At 50.2% G+C, this 14,847-nt stretch overlaps 1 protein-coding gene across 1 annotated transcript; it reads left to right on the top strand.

Annotated features, from left to right (window-relative positions):
• The first annotated feature begins 4 nt into the window (after positions 1-4).
• Positions 5-13,908, top strand: LOC138400702 (putative BPIFA4P protein). Its single transcript, XM_069495753.1, has 7 exons — positions 5-104; positions 1,216-1,363; positions 3,035-3,139; positions 4,265-4,414; positions 6,829-6,910; positions 7,552-7,615; positions 13,871-13,908. The coding sequence occupies exons 1-7, from the start codon at positions 5-7 to the stop codon at positions 13,906-13,908; spliced, it is 687 nt and encodes a 228-aa protein (XP_069351854.1).
• Positions 13,909-14,847: the final 939 nt, after the last annotated feature.

The raw sequence follows: 14,847 nt of genomic DNA, 5'->3' as shown, positions 1-14,847 counted from the left end.
CGAGATGCTGAAGGTCTCAGCCCTCCTCGCTGTCCTCTGCGGGCTGCTGGCCCCATCCTCTGCTCAGGAGGTCCAGGCTAGAGTTTCTCCGCAGCTCACCGATGGTGAGACCATCCCACCTGGGTCCTGCTTTGGATCCTGCCTTGACCCAATAGGCCTCGTTCGAAGGCCAGGCCCTGAGCCCACACCAGTTAAGTTCTTATGAGAGTCATGCCGGGGATGCAGTTAACACTACTGATTCTTAGCTGTTCTGATCGCCACTTCATTTAATCCTCATTTCCCAAGATTCTCCCCTTCCCTGCTTCCTTGCCCTGCTTCATCTGTCCAAGAGCCCACCACCATCAAAGGCCCCAGTCGCCTAACTCGCCCCCTACCCAGGCCCCTGCCACAGTGGCCTCCTCGGCACATGGGCACGCCCAGGCCTTTGCGGTCACTGTCCCCTCTGCCCAGAACTCTGGTCCCCTAACTGGCAACACTGCCGCCTCCCTTCCTTTGAGTCTGCTCTCAAATGTCGCCTTTGCAGAAAGACTTTCCTCGACCTCCTTGCGTAAAGCAGCACCCGAATCCCGTACCCCCAATTCCTCACCTCTGATTGTTCCCGCGTGGGCGGGACTTCTGTTCAGCTGAGTAACCAGCGTGGCCACAGGGGTTAAAACACTGACATTTTTCTGTACTATTTGACAACTATCTTATGCTCAGAGACTCTCCAGGTGGCCTCCCCCTCCTCATCCCAACCATCCCAGCTGCACCCCCAGAACTCCAGCCTCCCCGCAAACCAAAATCTAAGGAGTTAACTCCTGGCCCCGCCGGGGGAGCCCAGGGCCTGGGGACAGAGCTCTGGCTGAGGTCCCCTCTGATCGGCCAGTGTCGGTGCCCAGACCGACCCCTTCACAGCACTATTGGCACCCGACTCTGCCTGGCCCTGTATTTTCTGCGTCATCGTCTGTCCCCTCCTCCCCACTAGCACACCAGCTCCAGTCTGCTCTCACGGGTCACCCCAGCCCCTGGCACGGCCCTGGCACACAGTAGGCCCCAGAAATGCTGGCTGGATGATTGTGTCGGGCATGTGGCCCGGCACCCAGCGGGCCAGAAAGAATAGGTGAACAGTGAGTGAGCGCCACGTACGGGACATGCTTGGAGGTCAAGTTTACATCTGAGAATCTTTGGCATCTGAATGTCTAATTGGGTTCTGGGGGAGCCCCATCTTTTTTTCAGATTTGACTCAAGGACTCCTCAGGAGGGACTTTCTTCCCAGCCTGCAGCCAATCAGCTTCCAGGCATCACTGAATAACGCCCTCCGCCATGCGTCGGGCCTCCTGAACGCCGTGGGTGGCCCGCTCTTCAGTGAGATCAGCCTCGTCAGGTGAGTGGTCTCTGGTCACCAGCCACCCCCAGTCCAGGCTGTCCTGGTCTTTGTTGGTTTGTTAGAGCTCGCCCCATGTTTCCTGACTTTGCAGAGGCCCTTCCCTCAGCCAACAGCCCTTCCAGCTCTGCTGGCCTGAGATCCCGCGGTTGGGAGAAGCTCGCAGAGGCAGGAGGCTGGGAGGTGATAAAGACAGAGACAGACACAGAAATTCAGTCCCCTTGTCCTGGAAGAGGATGCTGCCCACCAGCTGTGAGAGCACCCCAATCTCCTCCCTTCTCTGAGCCTCAGTGTCTGCCCCTGTCCCATGGGGAACAATGGCATCTGTCCCCATAGGGCTGTCGTGAGCATTACATGAAATAACTTGTGTAAAATGTTTGCACAGTTCCCTGTGCTCAGTAAGCCCCCAGTCAAAGGCAACAAAACAACAGTAACAATAATAAATGTAGTTACAGATGACACCGAGCTTTGAGGTTAGACTGACCACCAGAGCGTAGACGACCCGGGCCCCTTGTCTCACAGGCATCTTAAACGCAACACGTCCGAAACTCAACGGCCAGTTCCCACCTTCACCCCCCCAGCCTGCTCCTCCCCAGCTCCGCCCACCTCAGCTAAGGGCAGCCCCACCCAGCCAGGTGCGCTGGCCAGAAATCTTGATGTCCTTGGCTCCTGGGTCTCTCTCATACCTACACGCAGCCTGTCAGCAAACCCTGCCGGCTCTGCCTTGGGAACACACCCAAGCGTCCGGCCATTTCCTCCATCTCCTGTGGTCTGAGCCGCCATCATCTCAGCCCTCGGCTGACTGCCCCAGAGCCCCCCTTCCATCTCTTCCATTCTGTTCTGCCCGTATCCAGAGGGATCTTTCTAAGAAGGGGCACAGACCCTGTAACTCCCTTGCCCAAACCCTCTAATGTCTTCTCATTGCTCTCAGAACCAAACCCAAAGTCCTTGCCACCGGCCCACGGGCTCCACGCACTCTGGCCCTGGCCACCTCCCTTACCTCTTCTCCTACCATCCTCCCCTCCGGCCACATGGAGCCTGTTGCTGTTCCTCACACACGCCAGCCACATTTCTGCCTCAGGGCCTTTGCACTTGCTCTGTCTTCTGCCTGGCCCTTTCTGCCCCTGACTGTCTGCATGACTCATACTCTCACTCTATTCATGACTCTGCCCAAATGTCACTTCCTATGAGAAGCCTTCCCTGACCACCCTGTCTAAAATTATACTCTTTCCAAGGTCGCCTTCCATCTCCTGATCCAGTAGGTCCTTTTCCTCACAGTGCCTATCACCTGACACTTTCTGCATGTCCTCATTTACTGAATTTATTCTTTTACACATATATATACCTTCCCCCAGCATCTGCTATATATGGCTTTCAGTTCTTTATTTATTCACTTATTCACTCATTAATTTCAGCCTGCTTGGTGCTGGGCGAAGTGTTGAACATGCTCATTCTGAGATACATTAAGGCAAGAGTTCCCTTTTACTCAGGGCTGCACTCCCAGTGCGTATAACACATAGTAGCTGTGCAATAAATGACACGACTGATGAGTGAGGAACCACCCTTACGCACCTTCAGCTCATGCTCTGCGAGGCACCTGCCTTTGCAAAAAGCGAGGTCCTCCTGCAGGAGGAGCCACACCCTTCCCCTGCTGTGCTGTGTCTTCCGCAGGCTGCAGGTGCAAGATCCTCGACTGCTTCAAGTCTCCCTCGAGATCGCCCATCAAAGAAAGGAGGCCACGTTATGGGTGCCATTGGCATTTGGTCTGACTATGGAGTAAGTAACAGCTGTGAGTCTCGCAGGCACCATCTGCTTTTGTGTAGGTGTCCGGGGGTGTGGGAAGCAGCTGCCCACCAAAGGGCTGAGCACCACACTCACCCTGTTTGGGCCTGGGTCACCCCGTGTGCTGAATTAGGGGCAAAGAGCTGGGCAGGTTCCTCTCCCTGCTTTATTCAGACAGCTGCCAGCTTCAGTTACTTAGGCTTCATAAGCCCGCCTGGCTCTGACTGAGTACGACTGAAGACAGGAACACAGAATCAGCTCTGGGCCTCAACGATCCTTGGCACCCTTGCCTAGGGGTCGCCCCAGGAGCCGTCCCTGGCCTACAGATACACCGTGTCTGGTCTGCGCAGTGTGTTTCAGAGGGCAGGCATCCTCAGTGCGCTACAGCCCTTGCCTCTCCCTGTGAAATCACCCTGGTCGACTTCGCTCATTTCCACTCAAGCCAAGCCCTCAAGGCAATGGCGTTTGAGACCTCTAGAAAAGTACTTTCCAGCCAGGTGTGGCAGCTCACGCCTATAATCCTACCTCTCTGGGAGGCTGAGGCAGGAGGATCGCTTAAGGTCAGGAGTTCGAGACCAGCCTGAGCAAAAGTGAGACCCCCCCCCCCACCCCGCCTCTACTAAAAAGAGAAAAATTAGCCGGGCATGGTGGCACATGCCTGTAGTCCCAGCTACTCGGGAGGCTGAGGCAGGAGGATTGCTGGAGCCCAGGAGTTTGAGGTTGCTGTGAGCTAGGCTGATGCCACGGCACTCTACTCAGGGCAACAGAGTGAGACTCTGTCTCAAAAAAAGAGGAAGAGTACTTTCCAAGGTCAGAGCAGCGGCTCAGTCCTGACAGGATGCCCTACTTAGGGTCAACATTTTCCTTTCTAGCAGCTCCCAGAGCCACAGGTGGCAGGTCTCGGTTGGCCTCCCCGAACGCACATGGCCGCTGGCTGGATGCAGGACTTGGAGAAAGCCATTCCGATTCTCTAGTCCTGAGTCACTTCTTTTGAAAAATGAGGAAATGGCCTTCGACATGTGGCTTGGAAAGTTCTATTCAAACATGGGGACCCTCGTCCTAGAAACAAATGGGACACAACAAAGTTCTTTCCCAACAGCTCCCACCCTTCCTCCCCAGCTTCCCCGCCTTGAAGCCCTTCGCAGTGAACATGCAAGCAGATACACGGGTCCAGCTTCACCTGGAGAAGAATCTAGATGGCAGCTACGCACTTGCTTTTGGGAACTGCAGGGCCACACCTGAGACCGTGCGGATCCAAATTGGAAGCGCGTGAGTTCTCGACCTTCTCTTCCCTGTGTCCAGCTGCTTATTAGGAAGCCTTCAGTGCGGTCCCACCTAAAAGACGTCACCAGGAAAACAATACCCTACAAAACTAGCCTTTTGTGTGTAGGCGGATGTGTATGTGCTAAATATACCTTTACTCGCTGTTATAATTTTGCTTATAATAAAAGCCATAGGCTGGGCGCGGTGGCTCACGCCTGTAATCCTAGCACTCTGGGAGGCCGAGGCGGGTGGATCGCTCGAGGTCAGGAGTTCGAGACCAGCCTGAGCAAGAGCGAGACCCCGTCTCTACTAAAAATAGAAAAAAATTATATGGACAACTAAAAATATATATATAGAAAAATTAGCCGGGCATAGTGGTGCATGCCTGTAGTCCCAGCTACTCGGGAGGCTGAGGCAGGAGGATCACTTGAGCCCAGGAGTTTGAGGTTGCTGTGAGCTAGGCTGACGCCACGGCACTCACTCTAGCCTGGGCAACAAAGTGAGACTCTGTCTCAAAAAAATAAAATAAAATAAAATAAAAGCCATAATTTTATTGACATGAAAAGATGTTCACCAAATAGAACTGAGGGAAAATAAGGGAAGGTTGCTTGGCCATGGGTTGATGGTTAGGTTATTTCTAAATTTTTTGCTCTCACAAATAATCCTAAACATTTTGGTATCGGAAGTTTTTTTTAAAAATAGAATTATTTCCTTATTATAGATTTCTAAGATTACTCTGAAAGTATAAACAGTTCTATAACTTTTAAGTTTAAGGCATATCATAGTTGTACGGCATCGCCAATTTGCTCGCCAAACGCCTCACCAGTAGAACCGAACCAAGTGACACAGCTCTTGCCGGCCCGGGTCAGTTTTGCCTTCTACACTCTCAGTACCAGTTGGCCTCATTGTCACAGCTTTGCTCTTCGGGAGGTGGAAAATCCCACGGAAGCTATTATTTTTATTCCTTTGACTACCTGTGGCAAAGCATTTCACTATTTGTGTATTAGTCTTTAAAGAGGAAATGTCATCAGAGGGTTTTGTCCTTTTATTAACTAGAGTCTTAGTGTTTTCTTCGAAATGTATAATCTCTTTTTAAAAATCTTTTTTTGAGGCCGGGCGTGGTGGCTCACGCCTGTAATCTTAGCACTCTGGGAGGCCAACACGGTTGGATTGTTTGAGCTCAGGAGTTCGAGACCAGCCTGAGCAAGAGCGAGACCCCATCTCTACTAAAAATAGAAAGAAATTATATGGACAACTAAAAATATATATAGAAAAAATTAGCCGGGCATGGTGGTGCATGCCTGTAGTCCCAGCTACTCGGGAGGCTGAGGCAGTAGGATTGTTTGAGCCCAGGAGTCTGAGGTTGCTGTGAGCTAAGCTGATGCCACAGCACTCTAGCCTGGGCAACAGAGCGACACTCTGTCTCAAAAAGAAAAAAAAAAGAATTTTTTTTTTTGAGATTTTTAAAGTTGAGGCTGATACACATATTTAAGTGAATCCAATGGTCATCATCAAAGCCATTTTATACCCTGCCCTTTTTTGTTCACAAATTCTTTATTTTGATTCGTCTCGGCTGCTCGCAGTTTCGAGGCGATCCGAGTGTGGTGTCCTTTCTGAACCCTTGCGCAGCTGGTCACGTCCTGCCCTGCTCAAGGACAAGTGAGAACCAGACACGGCAACGTTGATTCACGGCCGATCTCCCCCTCTGAAGACGGCAAATATGGCTCTCCCCGTGTCTCTTGATATAGTAAAGAAGTATAGTATAGTATAGTAAAGTATAGTAAAGAAGTCCCTTTTTTGTGGAGAACCTGAGCGCTCGGGCTAGAAGCAGGAGATCGTAGCTGATTTCTGTGCCACAGAGACATAAACGCTTCGCCTGAGAATAAGACGGGTTTCCCTCCCCTGTAAGGGTTGGGAACCTGAGTCATGAAGACGCCCTTATGCTGTTACTTCCTGCTGCTCTCTCGTCTCCCCCTACGGCGAAGGACACTCTTCCTTCCATGAAGGCACGGCCCACCTGGCACAGGAGATAGTGCCGCCGTGGCGTCCGATAATCAGGGAAATGGGAGAGCAGGTAGGAAAGAGAGAACCCAGGGTTGGCTAGAAAGGTCAGGACGGGCGCCCCGGAGGAAACCAGTTGGCTGGGCTTACTAGGGTGGTCGGACTGGAACACAAAACAGTTACAGAGAAGATAATGATGGGTGACAATGACAAGGGCAAGGTGACTTAAATTGAAGGATTAATTGAAGGATCCCTGGAGGGTAGCTCTGAGCAGTGGGGCGAGGCTGGGTCATGGAATGCTATGGGAACAAGGAGAGACTTGAGGCGATTCAGGGCCATTGAGCAAAGAAGTGATGTGGAGAAAAGAGAGTTTGGGAGAAATTAATCTGTTCTGCACATTTTCCTCATTCCTCACTTAGAACCCACCCGATTACAAAATTTCTTCTGGGAAACATAGAGAAAATCCTGAAAACCGTAGTAGCCCATGATTTGGGAAAAATAGTAAGTATGCGAACCTAGGTTACTTCTATTTTTGAGCTGAGACCCATGGCACGGTGGGTTGGATCTTCTTAATGAAGTGGGAGGTAATCTTCCAGGAAAGAGAGTTAGGGAGAGATGAAGTGGCATTTATTAAGCTCCCATTCTGCGGCCAGGCACTGGTAAAGTGCTTCGCAGACATTATTTAGTTCAATAAGTCAAAATCAGCATCCGTGTGACTGGAGGTGCGCTGACAAGCCTCTGCAAAACTCAGCTTCCTCATCTGTAGAATGGGTATGAGTAATCATAAAATTAACAGCTAACACCCATTAAGCACGCATGTGCTGTGCTAAGTATCTGAAATGATATTACCTCATCCTCCAAACAATCACATACTCTGGGTAACAATATTATCTCCATTTTCCAGGTTTGAGAAAAGTTTCCAAAGACAGCCAATGGCTTACCCAAGTTACTCAGTGGCCAACTGTCTGAGCTGACACGTGACTCTAGGGCAGTCTGTCCCCAAAACCCAGCTACTTGGTTGTTCCCTAGAATGGGTTGGCTCAGGAGAACTTGCCTTGACCTTTCCCATTCAGGTTTTATTTTTATTTACTGAGATTGGTTGAGTCCTCCTCCTAACTTGTGCGTATTTCCTTGTCTTTCAGCTGTGTCCCGTGATTAATAGATGGCTCTATGAGCTGGATCTTCGTGAAGTTAACGAGTTGATTAGTAAGTGCTGGAAGTGGGGAGGGACAGGAACACTCTGGGAGAAAGCTCAGACTCCTCCCTTACCTTGCTCAACTCATCTGCCCTCACCTCACCCTAACACTTCTCTTAGACCAAAAATCTCTCCCTTGCTGAGGCAGAATGGTCCCTAATAATAACAACCCTAATAAACTCAGCTGCCATTTCCTGAGGGAGTCCCGTGTGCCAAGGCCAGAGTGAAGCACTGTGTCTGCCCCGGCCGTTGAGTGAAACCCCACCACGAGCTAAGGATGCTGGTTTCAATTCTGTTCTTGTCCCGAAAGCTTAGAGAAGCTGACATATGAATGGAGGCTTCTCTGGAAGGAATACCTGACAATTCCTCCTTTACCCTCCTCTTAAATTATATGGTGTCACACGGTGGGCAGAAAATTGGCCAGGTTTCAGCCCAGACAGAGACTGTCTCCTTGTAGTAGTCACTACCTCAAGCACGCAACGTTTCCGTGTTTGCCAGAACTCAAAGCAACAAACACAAGATTGAATCTTGGCAGCTCAGGGCCCCAATGGGAATCAAAAACCGAAAGAATTGCTGGGCTGAAAGGTCTATTTCTTCGTTCACTGAATATTCACTAGTTCTGCCAAATGCTAGGTGCTGGAGTTTCTAAAGTTCCCTTAAGTGGCTCTTCCAGCAAGCAATTTTCTGGCCTCTGCTCACACACCCCCATTGACAGGGAGCTCACTACTTATGAGGTAGGAAGCTTGAGGTTATTGACCTGGATGGGCCTTAGAACTCCCAAACCTTGGGTTCCTAAGCTCATCCAAATGGGTGACGCAGCTTGGCCAACAATTTCTGCTATTGGGCCATCACTCTGGCTGGGCACAAATGGGGACTCTGGCAGCCATAATGCCAACCTCCCTGACTGTCTCATTCTCATGTACAAGCTCTTAAGTGATCAGTTTGGGAGGAGGTGGTTGTTTCCAATCTACAGAAACCAAGGCCCAAGAAGTTTAAGCAATTTATCCAAGATTACTCAACAAGAAATAATAACAACAAAAGCTAAGCGTTTATGAAGTGCTTTACTGTCAATACATGCCAGGAACTTTGAGGACTTTACAGATACCAGCTTGATCAGTCCACACAAGAACTCTGTGAAGTAGGTATCATCACTAGCTGCATTTTACAGATGAGGAGACGGAGACACAGGGGTATCAAATGTTTGCCCGTATTTCCATGGAAGAAAGTGGCAGAGCCAGAGTGAACCCACACACGCAGCTGCAGAGCCCACACTAGTAGTCGCTCCACAGTTTCCATAAAGAACTGCCAGTGAAGTAATCTGAGTCAGCCCGTGGCAAATCAGAGCTTCCAGCCTCAGCCTTCTGTCCCCAAGCCTTTGCTCTTCCCCCAACCCTGCTCTGCTCCCAGCTGGAGCAGGGGATCCTCCTCTGGCCTCTATGATTGTCCTCCACCCCTGCCATCTGAGGCATCTGTTTTGCATTCCAGATCTGATACTACAGCAGGTCCAAGTCATCATCTAAATCTCCCCAAAGTGAAGGAGCTACGTTTGCACCAAGCCGGTGAGAAACCAGAGCATATTTCCATTCCTTAGCCATTACGTTTGGCCTTTAGGGTCATTAGAAGTGTGTCATTCATCTTCATAAAATTTTAGTTATGGATGTCTACTATATATACTAGGCACTATTCTAAATGCTGGGGATACAACAGGGAACAAGATAGATGAGGACTCTGATCTCCTGGAGCTCGTATTCAGGTTGGGAATATTAACAGTGAACAAAGAAATGAGTACACAGCCAACTAAATTCCAAAGGATGGTGGGTATTATGAAGAAAACACAGCAGGAGGATGTAAGAATGAGTACAGGGGCGAGGACAGAGAGGGAGGCATCAAATTAATATAGCCAGACAGAAGGCTCTTTGGGGAAGAGGCGTTTTGGCTGAGCTCTGAATGATAAGACAGAAGAAGTTGTGCCAAGACCCAGGACACGGGCACCACAAGCAAGAGGATGAGCATGTGCAAAGGCCCTGAGGCAGGAATGAATGAGCTTTCCTTTTTGAAGTAAAGAAAGGAGGCTGGCATGGCTGGAGTATGGAGGGAGCTCAGTTATAGGAGACATCTTTACAAGAGTAATATTTGGCAGAGAAAAGGCAGGGAGTTTCTAGGAGATGTAACCATTTATTTATTGTGTATTTATTTGCAACTATTCTGTGCTGAATACACTCTGCTCAGGTGTCACCATCTCAAGTCTTTCAAAAAAGGCACATCCTCCACTCTCTTTCCTGAATTATTTTTCTTCATAACGCTCATTATTATCTGACTTTCCGATTACATTACTAGTTTCTTTTCTGTCTCCCTCACTAGACTGTAGACTTCACGAAGGCAAGAATTTTCTATTATTCCCTGTATCATCCCAAGTGCCAGGATTACAAAGATGAATCACACATGGCCCCCAACCTCAAAAGCCCCCCAGACTAGTAAGGGATAAATAGGCAAGTTCACGTGCCGTCAGGTGCTCTTGTTGAGGTTCCATGCAAGCAGAGAGGTGAGGCCCAGCAGCCTTGCCAAAAGACTTCGAGGAGTCTTCACCTGGGAGGCAGGATTTAAACTGGGTATTGAAGAATGATTAAGAGTTTGTGGGAAAAGACATTTTGAGCAGAGGACACAGCGTGTGCAAATACGTGGGAGTGGGAAAGGATCTGGTCTCTGGCCAAGGGGAGAGGCTCTGGGTGGCAGGTCATGGAAGTCACAGAGGGTGGAGGGATCCTCTGAGGAGCAAGGATGAGTTTGTAGTGGGCTGTCCACGTGCCTTCTGAGGACAAGGGCACATGTAATGAATCAAGCTGCTAAGAAGAAGGTACAATCCATGACAGGGGACATAAGAAATTGAGCGGCCACTGCTATAATTGCATCCACATCCTTGTGTTGCTTAGCTTAGTTATGTAATACTTCAAACCAATGCTGTCCAATAGAAATATAACATGAGACACACATGAAGTTTTGAATTTTCTAGCAAAGACATTTAAAAAAAACAGATGATATTAATTTTAGTAATTATATTATTCACCCAATATGTCCAAAATATTATCACTTTAACATGTCATCAATATAAAAGTTATTAATAAAATATTTTACATTCCATTTTTGTAGCAAGTCTTTGATCTGGTGTATTTGTTATACACACGACACATTTCAGTTTGGCCTGCCTGCATTTCAAATGCCAGTATCCACGCATAGCTAGTGGCTACGTGTGGTCTGCGCTAATTTAACTAAGCTAATTTGCCGCCAGTTGCAAGATGTTGAAAGGCATAGAGCATCTCATTTTGTCCCCACCAATACATCTAGGCTGCCACTTATCACAGAAGTCCCAAGTTTGTGGCTCCCGTAACGTATTCAGCCCACAGACATATTTGGTTTCGACTAGAAAGTGTTTTAGGAATGTGAATGAGTTGCCAAGATTAAAAGTAAGAAATAAGTCTTTTTATCAACTGATGATAGGGCATCTGATGATATTTTGCATCCTTGTGTCATGAAGTAGGCCAAGGGGAGGAGGAAGGCCCATCTTAGTTGATGAGAAGGAATCCAGGGAACCAGTAAGAAAACAGGGACAGACAGTGGATGGGTGAGGGGACGGGAATCTGTTTCAGCACCATGGACAGTGGACAGCGGCGCCCGTGTGGAGGGGCGTGGGAGGAGGGGGAAAGGCTGGCAGACCTGGCTCACAGCCTGCTTAGAAAGGGTATGAAGTTGACTAATACCTCGATTATCTCACACAGAATCAGGTCCCGCTTCCTAGTCTCCTCCCTGGAACGTCTTCCACGCTGCAGGACACCCCCTGCATAGATCATGTTGATCCTTCAGCTGCTGCTTGGAATTGCATCACCCACCCTGGACTCAAAGATCCCCCACTTCTCCCGGCACACAGGCTATTTCCCTGTAGATCCTCACCAGAACCCATGCGCTGATTCCCTGTAATTTTCCCACAAATAAATTTTTTTGCAGCTCTGAACTGCAGACGGCCCTGCTTCCACTGTGTCATGGAGTGGGGGCATGAAATGGTGGTCGCCAGGAATGGTGGTGGATCTGGCCGGGCGTGGGGGCTCACGCCTATAATCCTAGCACTCTGGGAGGCCGAGGAGGGAGGATCGCTGGAGGTCAGGAGTTCGAGACCAGCCTGAGCAAGAGCAAGACCCCGTCTCTACTAAAAATAGAAAGAAATTAGCTGGACAACTAAAAATATATATAGAAAAAAATTAGCCGGGCATGGTGGCGCATGCCTGTAGTCCCAGCTACTCGAGAGGCTGAGGCAGGAGGATCGCTTGAGCCCAGGAGTTTGAGGTTGCTGTGAGCTAGGCTGACGCCACGGCGCTCTAGCCTGGGCAACAGAGTGAGACTCTGTCTCAAAAAAAAAAAAAAAAAGAAAGAAAGAAAGAAAGAAAAAAGAAATGGTGGTGGATCTGGTCATATGACAAATGTCTGGAGGGCAGGGAAGAGTGCCTGGGTTAATTCATCCTTTATCTCAGAAATCTCTGAGCACTCTGGCACAGAGTTTCCCAAAAGCAAATGAACAAGGCTTCCTATCTTGTCTAGGTGTTTCCTGAACTGATTCTGCGACTTGGGTAGCTCCATTCTCTTGGCCACAATACCCTCACTGTACAGCGAGGGTGTTGGTCTCACCCTCTAAGTGCCCTCAGGCAAAAAAATAGTCCACAAAGTTGCTGGTTTATGGGAGAAATTTTATCTTGGCCCTGGTAACCCCACTTTCTTCCCTGTATCACCAAACTTCTCAAAAGACATAGTGCTACGCACTGCCTCTACTTCCCCACCTGCATCCACTGCTCAGGGTTTTTGTGTAACTGACTTCTTCCAACTCCTCCAAGTAACTCGCTCTAGGTCATAGACGACCTCCTTAATGCCCAACACCAGTGAACCTCATTCAGTGCTCATGTTCCTCAAGCCATTTAACAACGTGCACCTTAGGTGACTACTCCAAACTACTCCCCATTCACTCCTCCAGTCCTTTTTCTTCCCTACCATGATCTTTTTAAAAAACTGTTTTGACTCATGCCTGGCACTCTTCTATGCATTTTACATATATCACGTCACTTGCTCTTTTGAATAAACTGGTGGTTATTAAGCTTTTGTCTCTTGGTTCCAAAGTTATCTTTCTGTACTCTGCTTTATAATGCTGGGCTTGGGATTCCGCAAACCACAGACCTGGGTGAGCCCTGGGCTCGATGGGTCGGTCCCTGCACCCCGTGGTGCGGAGTGTGCAGGGTCCTGTGAGACCTGCGGCCTGCACTCCCCCTGCTGGATCAGCTCCGGCTCACTGAACGTTTTCCTATTTGCCATGCGTGTCCTGTGCAGTCTTTACTGGCCTCTGTAGAGCGTGAGAGGAAATGCAACTGGACAAAAGAGGTTTGCAGAGACCGGGGTGAAGGGCAAGGACTGTGAGTGAATTTACCCAGAATCAAGATAGAACAAACAAACTAGAGCCAGATGGCCTGGGTGCAAATCCCAGCTCCACATTTCCCAGCTCTGTGTCCTTAGGCAAGTGACTCCGGAGTCAGGGCTCAGTACCAGCCTGCCATTGTCAGTCTTTCTGCCTCTCCTTGCAACTCCTGTGGCTGGGGCGGGCAGAGGGATGTGAGGATCATGTTGGGGAGAGGGTGCTGGGGAAGGGGCCACAGCTCCTGTGCGCTCCCTCCTGCAGGTCGGGCTGTCTGGATTCTGCCCCAGCCCCTCTTCCCCCAGCTGGGTGGCCCTGGGGATTTTACTCGACATCCTTGTGCCTCTGCGAAGGGAAGCTGATAATACCAGTACCTACCACAGAGGGCTGCGTTGAGGATTAAATAAGTCATTACAAGTAAAGCACTTGGCCTGCCTGCTAGGATGCCAGCTCAGTCCTGCCCTGGCTGGGAGCACGGGCAGCCGCTGGGTTTCTCTGGGTCCCTGTCCCCTCACCTGTGTGGTGTAACGATGGAATGAGATGGCACACAGAGCAGGCTTAGCGCAGGGAATGAATGAGCCCCAAGAAACAAACGCCAGCCCGACCACCCTCCAGGCAGCTGCTTATGACGGAGCGGTCCTCATTCTGTCACCGCTCCCCACCCCTCTCCGCCACCAGGAGCACCAGCAGGGGACTCCCAGCCAACTTGTGGCCTATTCCCTTGGATGTCAGCTCAGACTCCACCTCCGCAGGGAGGTCTTCCCTCCGACACCCCCTTCCCCCATGGGCCAGGTCTCCCTCACTGTGCCCCCGCTCTCAGGGACAGTTGAAGTCATCGGCCTCCCCACGGGTATATGAGCTCCATGAGGACAAGGACTCTCTGCCTGGCTGCTCTCCGTGGGAACCTGCGTGCCCACAGCACCTGGCACTTAGCAAGCAATGATTTCAGCAGCTTTCTGCTTTGAGTGAATGACAGCAAAGCCCACCGTCCCAGCAGCCACGCACCAGCTCCCTCCAGGACGATCACACCTCCACTGCCACCCCAGCCTCCCCGTTGTCATCTCTGCCTGCTGGAGTTGCCTTTCTCGTTTGTGAAATGGATGGGTTGAGGGCCGTCATAATAGCGTGGACTGTGAGCCCTGGCCCAAGCGTGAGTCCCTGTGGTCCTCACTACAGCTCTGAGGTCTGCACTGAGCTCCCTTCACAGACCTGGAGACCAAGGCTGCGGGAGACATGGGCGGGAGCTGACCGCTGGTCGGTGTGACCCCGAAGCACATGCTCTTAGCTGCCCATGATTCTGCAGCGAGCTGGCTCCAGATCCTGAGCGAGGCCCTCTCGTCCCTCTGCTTCTGTTCTCCCTTGTCATGCATCAAGCTCTGAAAGTCTACACCCTGCACGTTGTCATTTCCTCAGACTCTGTGACCCTGAGACCCACAGCCTGTGATGAGGCAGGACTGACCTCCCCCTCACCCATGTTAAGACGTCCAAAGGACGTCCAAGGACAACAGATTTGTTCCTCTCGATAATGTCCACTCTTCTCCAATTTTCTTGGCAAAAAATAACAAAATTCCAACCAGTTACACAAGACCAGGAAGGCAAGAAAAGTACATTTCAAAGTAACCGATATTCTACAAACATCCCCTGGGGGAACATGAACTCTGAGAAAGAACCTCACATGGGGAAAGCCAACACCCAAACCAAGCCTTCCTCAGCACAGTCTCCTGCAAACCCAGAGGGAATGGCCCACGAGTGGTCCCAGGGCTTCTGTGAAACTCGCCAAAGATGTTCCCATCCCTC

Source organism: Eulemur rufifrons, chromosome 20 (genome assembly GCF_041146395.1).
Source record: "Eulemur rufifrons isolate Redbay chromosome 20, OSU_ERuf_1, whole genome shotgun sequence".
Lineage (NCBI taxonomy): Eukaryota > Metazoa > Chordata > Mammalia > Primates > Lemuridae > Eulemur > Eulemur rufifrons.
The sequence above is the reverse complement of the archived record's forward strand: the minus strand, read 5'-3'. Positions and strand labels throughout refer to the sequence as shown.